At 35.7% G+C, this 17,473-nt stretch overlaps 1 protein-coding gene and 1 long non-coding RNA gene across 7 annotated transcripts in view; one reads left to right on the top strand and one right to left on the bottom strand.

The window, feature by feature from the left end:
* Window positions 1-17,473, bottom strand: part of LOC122571237 (sex determination protein fruitless) — a 92,765-nt gene that overhangs the window by 4,553 nt on the left and 70,739 nt on the right. Inside the window, exons 5-6 of one of the 4 annotated variants that reach the window (XR_006317993.1) lie at window positions 11,534-16,361; window positions 3,570-9,831 (exon numbers count right to left, since the gene is read on the bottom strand). The exons of 2 other annotated variants lie outside the window; for them this stretch is intronic. Coding sequence is in view for 1 of the 2 variants with exons in the window: in XM_043734761.1 (XP_043590696.1) it covers window positions 16,111-16,361 (251 nt within the window). In the remaining variant the exon portion in view is untranslated. Of the gene's footprint in view, window positions 1-3,569; window positions 16,362-17,473 lie in introns of those variants that run through there. One more of the 4 variants, XM_043734761.1, reaches the window with a different exon arrangement.
* Window positions 845-10,980, top strand: LOC122571243. 3 transcript variants are annotated; one of them, XR_006318001.1, is made up of 3 exons: window positions 845-1,157; window positions 1,250-1,676; window positions 2,190-10,980. It is a non-coding gene; the product is annotated as an uncharacterized LOC122571243 (long non-coding RNA). The 3 variants fall into 3 exon arrangements; XR_006318002.1 differs by having other exon boundaries at window positions 1,250-1,412; window positions 1,517-10,980; XR_006318000.1 differs by having other exon boundaries at window positions 1,250-10,980.

The following is a 17,473-nucleotide window of genomic DNA, read 5'->3' on the forward strand; positions in this document are numbered from 1 at the left end:
TAGAATAACCTCGATCCCATAGCTGACAATTAACCAGTTCGTCATTGAGCCCGTTTAGAACAAGGCAAATAACTCGAGATTCGTTCTCTCTCGTTGTCGTCGATGACGCAGGAAATTTTCGACGATCACGTCACGATATCTCGCTTTTCATATCGTTACGCTTTGTACAACGTACCCATCGTTCTTCAAAACTGTGTACTTAAGAAATAACCGGAGGAGGTAATCTTCCATTCTGGAAGAAATGCATTTCAGCGTAGAATACAATTTACCGGTCGTAAAACACTTGATTTAAAGCAGCAGCTGCTACGCGTATCTTTTTGTTTTGAAGCATTATTTAAAATGAAAATGAGTCACTGTTCGAGTGATCCAGGAAGATTTTCTATGCTGACTTTCATATACTCTTCGTCGATTCTCTTGGCATTTTCTTCGTTGCAAAGAAGCAGAGAAAAGAATGCGTAAGACGAAGCATATTGTGTTACGAAAAGTTAATACAAATTTTATAAATTACCAAGTACATATGTACTGGTAATTGTTTATGCAATGAAACGACAGCTGATTATCGAAGAAATCGCGATTTTCTTTGATGTGTTATCTGTACTAGGAACGTTACTATTTCTTGATTAATCAGATATTATTTCCAGGTAGATTTATCAAACGAATGAATAATATATTTTGAAAATTTATCTGAAAGATCAAGATTCTCTTCGTAGAGTTATTTTCATGTCAAAAATATCGTATTCTTATAACGAATCAAGGATTTTATTATCATTTATCTTTGTAAGATAAATCAACAGTGAATTTCGAAAAATTACTTTTAATTTCGAGATTGGTGACAAATTTCGGATTATCCGCGCGCTAAAATTCGAATTATCCTTCAAATTATGTAAAAAAACAATTGTTTGTGATTAATCAAAATTTATTACCAGTTTATACGAAAGAAATAAAAATTCTAGGAGTTTTGTAGAAAAATACTCGAATCTCGATTCTTCGAGTTATCGCCACGATAGGATCTACGTGCCATTTTCTGTGACGATGAAAAATGATGTTACGTCAATGTTGACTAAAAGAATTCAAGCTATTTCAATATACTAATACATAACGCCAACATCGTGTTTGCTTGAAACGTTCGTCAAGAAAGATTCGAATGGCCCCCTGAAGTATTACATGATCTTTGAACTAACGTAAAACTACCGATAAGATAGCAACAAACGTGACTGTGCTACGTAACTAATTTCAATTTTGTTTCTAGTTTTCGCCGAAAAAAGCAAACAAACCAACAGGATCTTGAACATTAAGTAAATTAAACTGAAATTTGAAACTGCAGCAGATATCAAAATCTTTCCTTGTTCTGTGCAAGACAGCCACTAAAGCGTATAATTACCAAAGGAAATAGCATAGAACGACAGATAAAGGTGACGTAATGGCGAATGAATTTAATTTGATCGTAAAAGTTGCATGAAAATGTACAACGTACCATCTACATTATTATTTAAAATAAGCAAGACGTATATTATAGGCGATTTGCATAATAAAAGTTGGAATTAAAATTATTGCGTTCGATCGCTACTTATATTCAGAACAGTCAAAGGGCAAAATGAATATCATCGAAAATATTTATAATCTGTCGGCTCATAAATCGCATTAAATCGCGATTAAATGGAAATAACGACGACAAAGTAAGCATCGTATATTCGAATGGGAATCTGTTCTCGCAAATCTATCTGTTTTTCCCTCGTTTATTCAAGCAACGCTCGTTCCTGCCAACTTTTCACCCGAACAATCTCCCGGAAGCAGTTCTTACTTCATCGAAAGAACGAGTTTTACCTACCTTTCCCAAGTCCTACACAGTAGATTCTTTAAGAATCGATGGGACATTTAAGACGTAGTTGATTTAAAAAAGTTTCGAATGGAGTTTAAAGTTAATGGCACGCTTAGAAATGAATAATTGGACTCTTCATTTGCAAGCTATTCTTTATGTCGTGATAACATAAACTTGAAATGCGGACGAACCTCGAAAACTAAGAGTTAATAATAGTATAATTAAAAATGATAGTGGTTGAAGGTCAATAACAGAATAATTAAAAATGAGGGATTGGTATATAGATGGCTTTTGAACATTTCTCCAACAGTGATCGAATCTTAATAATTGTACACTTAATTACGAATAATTCAAACATTGTATTCTGTAGATCTCTTAATACATTTATGCGGATGAATTTTGGAAATCTTCAAATGAAGAGATTAAAGGTTGACCCTTTGCACTCGAAAGGTGACTCACTCACCACAGCGTTCCATGCTGCAACTTCAGTGGCGAGCGAGAAGCGAAGTCCCTGTTTATGTTAGATTTCGACATCTGCAATTGATGAGAGTGCAATATTGGCTGGTAAATTGGTTCCTTAGTTCTTTATGTTCCTTGTTAGGAAGTGTAAAGTGTTAGACTTTAAAATGAAGATAAAATATCTTATCCCATATGCCTCGGAAACTATGGTTCTGACAACGTCTGCAAAGTTAGTTTGGATTCGACGATCATGGCAAAAGTATTATAGTTCAGAAACCCTTAAAAAATGGTTTTCGGAAGTGAAATTAGCTGAAACGAAGACGAACTTGATTTTGAACTGTTGAAAAATGAGATCAATTATATTGAAGAATGCATCTTGGTAAATACTTTATAAATTATTATGAAAAAAAATACAGAAATTAATATTACAAAATCATATTTCCAAACATGTAAATATAGATAAATTATTAGAATATAATTTTCTTTTTTTTAGTAAATTTCTATTCAAAGTCATTTTACGCTAGCTGTAAGACACGCGTCACGTATATGCTAAATCATCCGGTGTAGCTGCTACGCCCCATCGAAAAAGTCCTCGAGTGTAAAGGGTTAATAATAGCACGATCAAAGTTGAGAAATTGAATATTCCATTCTAGATATTTTCCATACGAACTTTCTTTCTTACAAATGAATTTCCTCAATAACGATTGCCAATGGTAATGACGTAATTAATGATGCATAAATAGTAGTTTTAATCCGAGTATATTTCATACGAAATAAGAAATCTGGAAAACGAATAGGTACGAATTTCCGGATACTAAACAAAATTACGAAAAATGAAGAACAAAAATGTCTATTCTATGTATTTTGTGTATTACACGCCAAGAAATTAATTATCTCGAAGATATGACAAATTTCATGTCTAAAAGACGACAGCGCTTTAATATTGCGAATAAAATTGAAGGGTTCGCAGCGATAAGAAAACAGCTCCAATATTTAAATTGCATCCATTGAAGGAGGAAAAGAAGTGTAGACTTTATATTCGAAGATGTCAAAGTTTATTACTACGAATATCGATTGATTATGAATTTATACGACTTTGAGATGCTGTGATGCGGCCTTTCTGGATTTTAAATTGCAATTTTTTAAATCCTTCGAATTATTTTTTTTTAAATTATTAACGAAGTAAACAATATTAATTATTAAATGATATTGTTCAAATAAAGTGGAACTATCTTCTGATTGCAACAACCCCTTTAAATTACGATAGAGGGTGAAAATAGAAAATAGAGGATTTACACAAATTCATAGTCACTTTAATTAAATATATCTATGTACATTATAGGTACATCATAATACATTCACCATATGACGACTGTACAGCTTAGCAGCACTTTCAATACTGTTCACAAAAATACATCGCATATAAACGAGCAATCGGTTTATACGCAAGGTCGGCCCAGGACTTGCGACCACATGGAGCGCTTTCATGGCAAGCTCCCACATGGAGCCTCTATTTCTCTCTCTCTCTCTCTCTCTCCCTTTCTCTCGCTCTTTCTCTCTCTCCCTCTCAAACACGAACTTTATGTACAAAAAAGATTTTCAGCTCGAGTCGCAGGTCGGGCCAAAAAAGGAAGGAACGTGCCACGAGAAAGTACGGTCTTTCACCAGGAGCCGAAACTGTTCACGACGATGCTGCTCTGAAATGACTTTATCAAAGTTTTCTTTGGAATTGTTGCCACGAACCGAACAATGTTATACAGATATGGAAGTTGCGGAAAGAATTCATCAGAAATGGAGTAAAGTTCTCTCGTAGGAAACTTTTCTTTCGAGATATCCAATTTTCGAAATTTATAGATTGTTCGTAACTTTAGTCGATGCATGTATAATGATCGAGAAGGTTGGTTTTACAAGAAAAATCAATATAAAAGATCATAACACGAGTCTTGAAGAGACAAATTTGATATTAACGTTAGTAATCATTTAAAAATTAATTTATAATATACGATTACTATAACCTATCATTAAAAATACTGCCATTTGTTGGTAAAGATACTGAACGCTATGTTTTTCACTGATGGCAACAAAGGTTTAAGTTAAATTAAGATTGAAAAATATATCGATGATGTGAACAACGTTTGTAGCGTGTTTTAAATAATTTTCACAGTCAATTCATAGTCAATTTAGCAAAAATCTGAATCTTCTATGAGAAAATCTCGCACTGCATTTCCGATTCACTTTCTCATGAAAAATCGCTACACACAGTCGCAGATCCGAAAACTGTTAAAAACACATCGACATTTTTAATATCATTTTTAACAGGTCGAATCTCCATGGAAGATAGACTGTGCGACGACCACTAGGTAGCATCGATCTATGCGACTGAAAAATACTCGGTCGACAGGGAAATCATTTTTAAAAATCGTCTCGAGGAGCGGAATCGCAGCTTTCAACCCCCGGATCCGGAAGTAATATCAACAAACAGCCGCGGCTGCCCGAGTGGGCTGCGGATTTATCTTAAGTACCATCAAGAAACACGAGATATTGACACTTTTGATACCGATGATATTTATACAATTACATAGAGTTGTGGTGCAATGAATCCGGCCTTTAGCTGTCGCGACGAGAACGTGTCGGTTCCGTGACTTCAGGGATCGGATCTTACTCGCGATATATTCTTATCATATTCATTAGACTATGATTACAGAGGATACATGGTTCGATGAACTGTCGTTCTGACAAAACGTTCGACAACCGAAATGCATACGCTCAGAAATAGATTGCGGACGTTCGTGGAAATTTATATTTTCGTAGGTACATAATTAAAAACAAGTAGAACTTGAACGGAGATTTATTTTCTGCTAATTGTTTGTATTTCAGCATTCTGGAAATTTCTATATTTTCAAGTTGCCGTAAGAATCTCTACAGAGCACGCATCTGTCGCAATCATAGTGCTATTTCTAAACGCAAGCATGGAAATTTTGCGAAATTTTGCCTGCGAAAAGTGCCAAACCGACTTCCGTCCTTCACTCGCGTTATCACAATTTGTTATAATCCCAATCTCTCTTTCTCCCTTCTGTCTCTTTCGCTCTCGCATTCTCTCGTTCTCGCGCTGTGTCACAATGTGCTTCAGGAGAGTTGTATGCGTTTGCAATTCACGGTTACTATGTACAGAAACGATTTTTTCATCCTTCTTATATTTTTTGTTTTTTGTCTTTTTTTTTCTGTTTTTGTTTTTCGCGAAACAACTTAAGGAACATTTGGTATCGAGAGCAATAATTCGGTCGGATGGCGACGGCCTGTCGCGAGAAATCGAACCTCCTCTTCTTTTAAACGACCGCGTTTAATCGCGTAGGAACGTGTCTCTCTCTTTCATACGCGCCGAAAACTGCGTTTCGTATCTCCTTGTCAATGGCGTGTACAACGAGCGTACGAAGCACTCGTAGCTGATCGAGACACCGGTGAAATGGAATTCCAAGTCTTTAAAACGTCGTCACCGTGTGGAAGAGAACGAATTTTCTGGTATTGCAGGATCTGAATTGTGCCACGGTGGCCGGCTAAAAGTTTCAGGGTGGGTTGCTTGTCTGAAGAAAACCGAGCTTTTTGTTTTAGAAGAGTGTTTGTAACACTGTATTGAAACATTATTTCAATAAAATTTTGTTCCAGTTTTACTTAATCGACTGTGAATGTTTATGCAAAGTCGTGTTTTTACTCTAACAGCAAATGGAATCTAAATACTGTAGCGAGTATTTTATTTTTATATATGTGCTATATTTTTTTACTAGTTCTGTGTATATATATATATATATATATATATATACACTTAATATTTTGTGTATTTATTATATCATACATTGATTTATTAGGTCCAAGTATATTACATTTTGTATCGCTTAGTAGTACTTTCATACGACCAAAAATTAGATATCAGTTTGGAAATGAAATGTAGAGCCTAAGAGAAAGGTGCTTTATTGGAAAATAGAAATATTTTTAGTTGTGCAGATTTCTGTACATTTAAAATTCACACAAATGCATAAACCTTCGTAGATTACGAAGATTAATTAAATTATTTAAATATTCGGAATACTTTCGTCTTTATTGTGTTTTATGGTGTTATTAAACTGAATAAAGTTTGTTTAATGTTCTTTCGAACTGTCTGTTAATGATCGAAAGTTATAGATATTTTAACGATTACTTGTCACTAGTTTAAAAAGAAACTCTATATCGAGCATTTTACCGTATAAACAAAGTATATTTTAAAGGAAAGAAGGTGCATCGAAAACAATTGAAAAGTATTCACAGGAAATTGGAAATGTTTTATGTTTAATGGAGCAACAACGTTATTCAAGCGAACGACTCTTTGACCATTTGAAACGGTGAATAAAACTCATTCTAATATTTATTATTGTTTGCTTAACGTCGATCGTTATTTAATTCAGGCTTTCCATAAGAAATGGTCGGAACGCGAAGCTGCAATTTTAGTAATTTAAAATCCCGGTACCTCGTTTCCCGTGAAAACATTTAAAAACTTTGTACGTTTGTCTCCGAATGAACGATTTAATAGATTTATGAATATCTATATGAAAAATGAAGGAGCCACGGACTTGTCAGAAAATACGAAACGTGTAAAAATGAAAAATTGATACGTAGAATCATTTTTACAATAATAAAAAGAAACATAACAATTCCATTGAAAAAAGTTCGACGAATAAATATAAATTTATGCAACATTTCATATCCAAGGCGTGGCAGGACATTTCGAATGCGGAAGTAAGTAAAAAATGTGGAATATATCCTTTTCGTTCAAAGAGGCCTGCTTGAGATTTATTCTTCTTTATTTATTTATTTATATATATTTTTTATAAGGGAGAGCTCAAACGAAAATATGTTTCATTTTACATTTTTTATTTATTTCTTCATATTGCCGCTACGCGTCTTGCCATTCCCTGTATACTTTAAAAAATGCTTCCTAAGTCTCAGATCCTTTCTTCGTTTCACGTTTAGGATTCATTCCGTAAATTTCAACTTTTCGTAAATGCATAAACATGCGTAAATGAAACTGAATTCTTAAACTATGGGAATACAATTATATGTTATATACGATAACTAGAAAATATATTTAATTTAATGTAAATAGAAAACTTGATTTTGCCTCTGCAGCTTCTTACCAGTGTCACTGGAATTATTTTTAATTTTGTAAAAAAAAAAAAAAAAAGAAGAGAAGAAAAGAAAACGCGTACGAGATTTATTTGATATTCGTTTCTACTAGGATAAGTGTGTGCGTAGAAATATATCGTGAATAGATAGATGCCGCAGGCATCGGCATCGATGGAAAACGTTTATAATGCGTTACAAATACTGGATTGGTGAATTTCTGAAAGCATCCCGTCATGTGCATGGCGTGTATGCGTTGATGGAAACCTGACGTGAGTCAAAAATCAAAATACGTCTGGTATCAATACTATTAAATCTCTCTGCTAGAAAAACTGAAATTTAAAATTGAAGCAACACAAAGGATACTCTGTTGAATATTGAAACGCGGCTACCAATTTGTCAATGTTCTTCCTACAAAAAGGATAATGAAAAATAAATATTAATTTTAGGGCGCAAGCGTTTTAACGTGCAAGAAAAATCGTATCAACATTTTTCTATTTAATTACTGTCCAATCTATCTTGTTACATTCGTCCGAAAACCGATGAATGTCCAATGTTCTTCTCAAGGACAGCTTCTTTTTTCCAAAAATGTTACACAACCTTTCAACAATATTTTTGATTTTTTAATTTCTTTAAAGACACGTGCGTTTCTTAAGTTCTTGCAATTTGTAAATTTGCAGAAATGTGTTTCTCATAATTCGAAGATACTATAAATGAATCGATTCTATTCCGAGTATACATTTGATAAATATTTATCGTGATTTTCGATAATCAGATGATTATCGCACGTAAAACTGAACGTGTTAATGAAAATCATGCAAGTGATGAAACAAATGATAACGAAAATAAATAATACAAATAATATCACAAAATTAGTAAGTTCTTTATAACAATAACAATTCATTAATTTTGTAAAAATACAAACAGTCAAGAAATCCTAATATCTACAGATTTCCGTCTCTTTTATCAACGTATTCTTGCAATAAAATTACTAAAAACCTTTACAAAATTTAATTCATTTCTGGAAGACGGCTTGTTTGAAATCGGCGATACGATCAAATGCTATCGAGAAGCAGGGATGAACGTGAAATTCTAATTGCAATTCTAGAGTCACCAAAAAATTTTCCTATGTTTGAGACAAGAGAATCGTTTCAGAAATGTCATCAAGCAGAAATCGCTTGAAAATCTATTCGCGTAGATCTGTTCGCTTTGGTACGGCAAAACTTTGCTTCGCAAGTTTCGAATATTTTTAATTCAGAACAGCTTTCCACCCATTAAAGATCCAACGAAAAAATTGTCGCCGGAATTTTAAAAACAATACAACGAGAAACAATCGATCATCAACGAGAGTCACGTATTTTCCACGAGGGGGAGGCGATTGTCAACTTTGTCGCGAGTAGGGTATAAAAGGAAAAATCAGGAAAAAAAAATCGTTGGGACAAAGTTTTAATTTAGTTGTCAGCGTCTGATTGTTCGGAAATTTCGCGTGTCAAGAAAAATTCTCAGTTTAATTGGGGCCGAAACTCAAATTCAGTGCTCTCCCCTTTCGCGTTTCAACGATGAATCTTTTATTAAAAATATGACAATTATTGGGTAACTTTACTTTTAAGAGGATAAAAGGGTTCGATTATGAATTACGTCTAGGAAGACTGGCGCAGGAATAAATAGCAAAAGACTTGACATAGGATGAGGGTGGATGAATTTGTAGCCGGAATAAAGAGACGAAGCAGCATTCCGAGGATAAAAGGAACTTTTTTATCACGAACATCTTGGACTCTGTTAATAACAAATACCCGAGAAAGTTATTAAGGAAAAAAAGGATAATAATAAATAATAATATGATAAAAAATACTAAAATTGGCTTGTTTGATCGGCAAAGTAACATCTCCCCTTGGAAGGAATAGCGCTCAATTACTTTTATGAATTTTCCTCGGACGAATTAATCGTAATAAAGTGGAATTCCTTTTACTCGCGAGTTGATCTTCTTCGTTCCTATTAAAATATATCCTGTTTAATTTCATTCTCAACCTATATCGAATCTTTATTATTTACTCTACATTTCGAAGCTTTATGAAAATAGCTTTATATCACGAAAATAACTTTATAACTTACAAATTTTATAACTTTATGAAAAGATATGACTGTTCGATGCTTTCTCTGTAAAATTCATTTCACGCGGTGAGATCTGAACTTTTTATTAGAAAAATTTTGTTTGTTACGGTACTCTCTGATAAACGTCACTTTTCTTATCGAGATGTCGATAGAAAAGATGAGTCTACTTGAAAATGCGAAGCTTTTACTAATTCTAAATTTAAGAAAAAATGTAGAAGCGTCCTAAAGCTGATGTCATTATACTTCGTGAGAATATTTAATGTCGCTATCCATCATCTTCGGTGTGGCAGCTACGAATTCAGAAAAGAAAGTATAAAAGTATACGACGTAATGAGATTAAACTTGAAGAATTCAAACGTAGATTATCGTCATTGCACGTATTTTCCATTATAAAGCATAATAAATATAAAAATATCGTAAAATTGCGATACACGTGGCGAAATGAAGGTGGCAGAAACTACGAAACTTTAAATTGCTATTTTATTACCTCGTAGTAAAAGGTAACGTGTAAAACTTTAATAAAACGTTGACTTTTGAAGGAAGACCGACTTTGAGAAAGTGAGACGGGCCGATCTATTGGGATCTAATTCGAAAATATGTAAAAGTTCATGTTCTAAAATCAGTTTGCACTTCAAACGTGATAATACCAGTATCATCGATCATCATCTTATCAATTTTTAATTAAGAAGTGTTTACAGAAAGACATCGTGGTCTTGAAATTTTGAAACTTCCAAGGGATCGAACTCGAACCAATCTATCAATTTCTAGTTCAAAACAAGTACAACTTTCTAAAACTAAATTGATCCTCATCTGATGTCTATGTCGATATTAGCAAAACTGTGAACTTTAGACAGAAAGTTGATGCCAAGCTTCAGAAATTACATACAAATAATAAAGCAGGATTATTAATGAAAGTGGATTCAAAAAATTACTTTCTTTGTAAAATGTTATTTTGATTTATAGGTTTTTTTTTTGTTTGTTTCAAATTTCATAAATTTAAGTATGCGTTTTTATGAAACTAGTGCACGCTATACCTCATTCTGAGTTATTCATTTTTATTTTGCATTTATCAGAGCTAATCCATCAATTTTATCTCAAAATACATTTCGTATAGGTTCTATTACAAGTGACAAGAAGATGTTTCATTTAAGAGAAAGCACTTTACGACCCACGTTTCTTAATCACATTTTGTTTCATTCGAATGAATAATTCGTGCTTCTAAAGTTCAAGCTTACCATCTTCCAATGCTCTTTGTGGACATTATATAACAGAATAGTTAAAAGACGCAAAATAGGTCTTGTTTCTATTTAAAGTCGCTGAAGTTGTCTTATGTTTTCGTAATGACGAGCAATCTTTCAAATTAAAACTGATTGACGAATACTGGTATCAATATTTTTTTATAACTATCGCAATCTCAACTTGAAAAATATTAATACAAATAAGATTTCTACAAAATCAAATCAAGCTGATATCATATCTTCAGATGATATCCCAACACTAGCACGAAAAATAATAATATAAACATTAGGAAACAATTATATCAATCCCATAAATCCTATAAATCCTACAAATCTTATAGACTTCGTTACTTTAAATTGGTCATTAATTACTAGTATTTTGTTGATTACTAACAACAATAATAATTACGAATTACTTTCGTAAAAAAATTATTTACAAATCAATGTCAATATCGACGATAATTAAACTGTAAAAAAATTCATATCGACATCAAAGACAATTTAAAACCACCATCAAATCTACATCACGGTACGTGCGATCTTGAATATCGCACGTGGCTTTATAATTTCAAGAGTCAGAATAATTTACACGTGTATCGATATCAATAATTATTCAACTTTAAGGAGGAAGAAATATAATATCGCGTGTAATACGCAAGAAATAAAAAAAGAAAACGAATCGATAGAAAAATCCATCGACGTGTAATCTCAAAGGATATAAACGTAATGCATCTGGAAATTGTTGAAACTTTACCTAGTTGTTGGAGCGTTGAAACTCGGTTCTTCAGTTACTCCGTTGTCTACGGTAGTCGTGGGACGAAACAGGGATATTTGCTTCTCGACACCTTTCTTCGTGGTATCGATCGAGGAACGGTCGATAAATCCGGGGCAGTCAAACACTGTCTTTTCTCGAACTCGCGATTTCAGACACGCCAGGCCGCCGACACGTGGTTGTGTACACGTATATATCTATCTACCTATCTATATATAGTTCCATATTTATATTTATACGTTATAGTTAATGTGTGTTCGTGTACTGTTCTATGTGTACGCCTTTCTGTCTCAGTGTACGTGTACCGTATGCATGTATACTCTACTTCCATTTTGGTCGTGTGCACGAGTTCCACTCGACGATACCGCGTCCATCCAACGAACGTCACAACCTTCTATTTTTGTCATTGCGATGACAGCTCGTCTCGATCACATTCTATTTTTTTCTTTTTTTTTCTTTTATTTTGCATTTATAGTGATCGTAAAGCACAGGGCGGAACGATTTCGATCAGTTGGCCACGTCGTCGAAACGAGGAACTCCGAATCGAGCGCTAATCGCGGTCTCGGAAGCGGAAGTAACCACGCGACAACGTGTATACTAATCACTCGGATGATTCCAGAATAGTTTTCTCGAGGGTAGTTATATTTCACCTTCACAACGGAGCTAAATTTGAGAATAAATATGACGAGAGAATCTCCGTACAGTGGAATTCCATTTATCTAAGTCCGTCAACGAAGAAATAGTTCGTTATACGAGCTGTCTAGAGGCGAAACCGATCAACTGTACGTTCCAGAATTTCGTTAGCCAGGATCTTTCTCAGGAACAGGTTGTTTACTTTCATAAATCTGTTTATCAAAGAAATAACGTAAATGGATTTCCATGGAAATTTTTCAGAATAAAGTTCGTAATTTCTCTACTTTCCTATTTATGTAGTTGATCGACGTAACTTCTGAATGGCTCGTACGTAGGAGAAATTCTCTTGATTCTCCCCCCCCCCTGACGTAATTCTAAATAAATAAATTTTCTTTGTAAGAACTTTTAGTATTTCAAAAGTGACATGGCTCTATGAATTATTAAAAGAATGATATGGTAGACATATAACGTTGCAAAAAAAGAAAATAGATTCTACGAGATAATAGTCAAATGTTACGTTTGTAATGTTCCACTGTTAGCCTCTGAATTTCCTCTTTGACGGTTTTGACATTCTCCTAATACAGGACACAATTATTCCGAGTTATGACACTTATGAAATACATGTGCGTTATACAATGACTACAAAAATTATTTGCACATTTTTTATTATAGCATTTACGTACTAATTAATTAGGACCAAGTATTATTTATTAATAGTATTTTCATACGACGAAGAAAGATCGATACTATTAATTGTAGTACTTTCATGCGACTGTAAAAATCGATACCTCGTTAGAGAATAAAAATATGTGCAAATAATTTTTGTAATTCGATACGATAATAACGTATATAAATATAACAAAATCGATCCAGCCTTCGTCGTTCAAAGTTCATAGAAGATCAATCGAAACGATTTAATTTAATTGATTAATAATCGGTTTAGAGAATTAATTAGATGTAAAATTTCGTTTAATTAATTAATAAATAGAGTTCTACTGTATCATACATAAAAACAAAAGGAGCTAAGTATACGCGGTGACGTACGTGGCTTCCGCTTCGACTGCCACTTGAAACATCATCGACGTTTCCGTTCCGCGCGCTTCGTAGAAACACGTTTTCTCTGCCACATCGCAACACGCAACACGCAAAAGTAAAAGCTTAACTTATCGGCCCTTAATACGGTATCACATAAGTTTCCACGCTGACTTGACTCGAGCTTCACTCGACCCTCTACGAGTTAACTTAGGAACCACACGCTCGAAGATCCTTACACCGACGAGAGACTTGTGTGTACTTGTGTTTGTTTTTCTTCGTTTTTAGGTACTTTAACGAGCCTCGACAACGATTACTTTAATAGACGAAGAGTATTGGTCCAAAGAGAAATGTAATTACACGTATCGACGGAGAGGACAACGAGGTCGATTCGAGAGCAAGTATAAGAATCCTCGTCAAAATCCATATTTTCTAGAGTTTGACGAGAAGAAATCCGAACAGGATATCACCTCGAATATACACCCGTTCCTCTCCAAATTATGTACAGCTCCGTATTGTTGCTCAGGGACATCGCACACACGTACGCGAATACTGTCGACACCTAACAACACTCGAGAAGAGATATCTTCTCCCTTCTCTCGCTTGTAAATTTGCTTCTGTCGTTTGATTGTAGAATCGAGCTGTCTCCTGCCAGCTCAAAACGAAACGAACAACATTAAGATACACGTAACGGCGATTAAACGGACCGCAATCATAATTCGTAGTACCCTTTGAGTTTTCGGTGTTCATTAATCACAGCACGCGTTTCAGCCTTCCATTGCGTAAAGAATTAGACCGTTTAATTTTCAAGCTCGTTGGACATTCGTTCGTCACATCTATCCTCTTTCTCTTCTACTTTATTCTCTCTTCTTGTTTCTTTTGTTTTTCTTTTTTTCTTTTTACAGACACTCTCCATCGAAATCGTTGATCTCTCGTACATCTAAATGTCTCGTAGATCCTTCGTTTGTCGATCTTTCGTTCCGTTTTCGAACGATCGTACGGTACGATGAACGTTCCAAAGTTAGGGGTATCGACGCAGAAGTTGAAGAGCGAAGAGAAGGAGGATCGAACGCGACTAAGAGAATCAAAAACGGTGGGGAAACAGAAGTGATCGATCGACGATCGATCGATCCACGCGCGACCACCGTCCAGTCCAAACGAGCCAGTCTACAGAAACTTCGTTTACTATTTACACGAATCCTAGCGAGTTTCGGTGTCTCCCGATTTGTACGATCGTCTACACGCGAAGAGGTACAATCGATACCACTCAAGAAACGAGAATAACACCGCACCGTTTTGTCCCAGAGGAGACCATTCGAAACGCTATCATCGATCGATTGTCCTCGCAAAAATTCGGACTCCGTGCCAGCTTCCATCAATGTATTTTCTTCTTTCTTCTTCCTTCCGGTTATTCCGCTTCTTTTTTTATTTTTTTTTTTTTATTTTTGGTTTCTCTTGGTTTGATCGTTCTTCGTCCAAGTTGAGCCTCCTCTTCGGTTATACGCGATCACGCCGACGATCGGAGAGACGTCGCAGTGAGAAGTCGACAAAACGTTCAACATACCTATTAGAAATCATTCGTTGCATGAATTTACCCCGCGAACTGCGTCCTTCTTTATGCTTTTTCGTAAGAAACTGTCCCCAACGTGAACCTAAATATCTCGAAGGAAAACTGGTTCGAGATGTCCAGACACTCGACTATGCTGTTTTCTGTTTGTGAAAATTTGAGATCTTGAATCACTCGTCTTTATAGAAGCTTTGATCAATTCGAGTATTCGAGAAACTTTCGCGAGCTTGCCAAGAGCTTGAAATCGATTAAAATTATCTTTAAACACCCGAGGCTTCTTGAACATTTTTGGAGCTTTGAGTTGCTGAAGTGCCTCGAAGGAAATTCTAAACGGTAGAAACCAGCGATGAGACGAAACGAATAAGTTTAATTTAACGCTTTAAGTTTGTTGAAAATGGCGTTCCAACTAAATACATTTCACTTTGCAATTCAATTTCTGTTTTCTAAGTTAAAATCACGATACCTTTTTAACGTTGACTTTTTCGCGAAGCTCCTATATGCGACTCTATTTACAGATAAATCGATATCTCGGTATAAATGCACCATCAAGTTCACGATCAATTTCCACTCGATCTCTAAATTTCCAAACCACACGCGTTCCAATAAATTCTTCCAACATTTACTACAAGTATGTACCTCGTCCCATCACTGATAATATTTGCACACGCGACGAACGAATTAAATACTAAAGTGTAATAGCAGGAATTTGGTAGTCGAATATCGTTGCATAGCCATCCGCTTGACGATTCTACCATTTCAAGCCTCCTCGAACCGACTCTCGAACTCTCCATCTCGTGGTCTTGAAACGCGAGAATCCTCCGAATAGCATTGCCACTCATCCTCGCGTGAAAATCTTCCCCTTTCTCCATAACTTCGAAATATATATATACCTCGTGCCACTATCGTCGTGTTTATACTCGAAAACTCGTACTTCGCTTCGAAGCCTTCAGAACTCCAAGAACCCGTCAAGGTGCCATTACCGACACTCAACGACAATAATACTCGAATTACATGGGTAAAAGTAAAAGTCAGACGTGGAAAATATCAAAGCAATCGTACTAGAACGAACCACGAATTTTCCCAAACGAACGACATTTCGATTCTCTTCGAGGGAAACCGAAGAGACAAAAAATGGTAAAAGATCGGTCGAAGGTCTGGTTTAAAAGTGCTGTATGCGTTCTCCGCGCAGATAAGGGTTCAAAAATCGAGCGTCAATGCTCGGTCAGGGCAGCCCGAATCCGAAGAAAGGCGCGATGGGCCTGTCGTCGAAGAGACGAGGAGGCGGAAGTGGCGGTGGCCTCTTCCTTCGCGGGGCAATCAGCGTCCTCTATAAGGACCCTTTGGCGAACACTATCTCCCTGTGCTTGGTGCGTATGTGCGAGCGGAGGGTGTCGATCCTGCTGTATGTAGCCGGGCAATACGGGCACAAGGACCTTTGGGCGGTGTGTATGTGGAAGTGGTGCCAACGGTTGGTCACCTGTTTGCCGCAGGCTCGACATCTCCACAGCGCCGGCGAGCCGAGCGACACGGCGAACATCTCGTGATAAGAAAGACCGACCGGCACGTTGGGCACCATACCTGAAAACCCAACACGCCGTCATTTCGATTTTGCTTCCTTTCTAACCATCTGCTTCTCTCTCTTTTCTCTTTTTTTTTTTTTTTTGTTTGTTTTTGATTCTTGATGGTTTTACTCTTTCGTTACTTGTTTGAGCGTTTGGTGTGTATGTATTTCTGTCTGCTTGCTCGCTCTCGATAGTTCGCGAAGTAGGCGAAGAATTTTTGGAAATATCATAAGTTTAATACTTTGACTGTTATGTAAGATATATTCGCAAGGTATACAGAACGCCTTGCATAATGTAGCGTGTGCTATCAATTAGACGATAATTCGTGCGTATGTGAAAAGACAAGACAGTGTAGAATTTGTTCTACATTCTTTTGATGCGATAGGTTGCAAACATTCGATTGTTGGTTCATCTGCCTCGGTGCGCGCCCCTTTTATTTAACTGATCGCCTACTGTCGTGCGAATTACAATAACGAGCTACTAACGACTCGGTTCGAAGGCATGTTTAAAGGCCTTCCGACTTCTTAGAGAATTAGCGCGTAACATCTTTTCGTGTAATATGGAAACGTATAACAGAACAGTCAAGGTGTTAAAGGTAGGTTTCCGGTCAGTTTTCCGACGAAAAGCTGATAAAATTCTCGTTTAAACGTCGATCTTCTGGCTTGAATTCTTGCAGCCCTTAAAATTATCAGTGTTTGCTAAAGCAGGCACTGTTCACGGAAGAAAACTCTTAGTCTCTTATAACGTGTAACAAGATATAACAACCGTAGAGTTTACAAATTTTGGTCGTTTAGAAGCATTTCTCAACGAGAAACCCAATTAGAACGTCCCAAGCTTCAGGTTTCTAAGCTTGTAATGACAATAATAAAGGCAGGAAGAAGCTTCCTAATCAAGCTCACGAAATTCACCGAGTTAACCAATGTGATAACATCACATTCACGATAGAAATTTGTGTAAAAGTGAAGGGAAGAATTTTACCATCTACATCTTCGTATTATCGAGAGGGCAAGTGACAATGGTTCACGAATTTATATGAACACTTACCATGGAAAACTTTTATGTCTACGTATGTTACACGAAACGTTTTAAAATTTGATTAGTAGCGATACACGACTATCACGACTATAT

This window comes from Bombus pyrosoma, linkage group LG9, assembly GCF_014825855.1.
Source record: "Bombus pyrosoma isolate SC7728 linkage group LG9, ASM1482585v1, whole genome shotgun sequence".
Classification (NCBI taxonomy): Eukaryota; Metazoa; Arthropoda; class Insecta; order Hymenoptera; family Apidae; genus Bombus; species Bombus pyrosoma.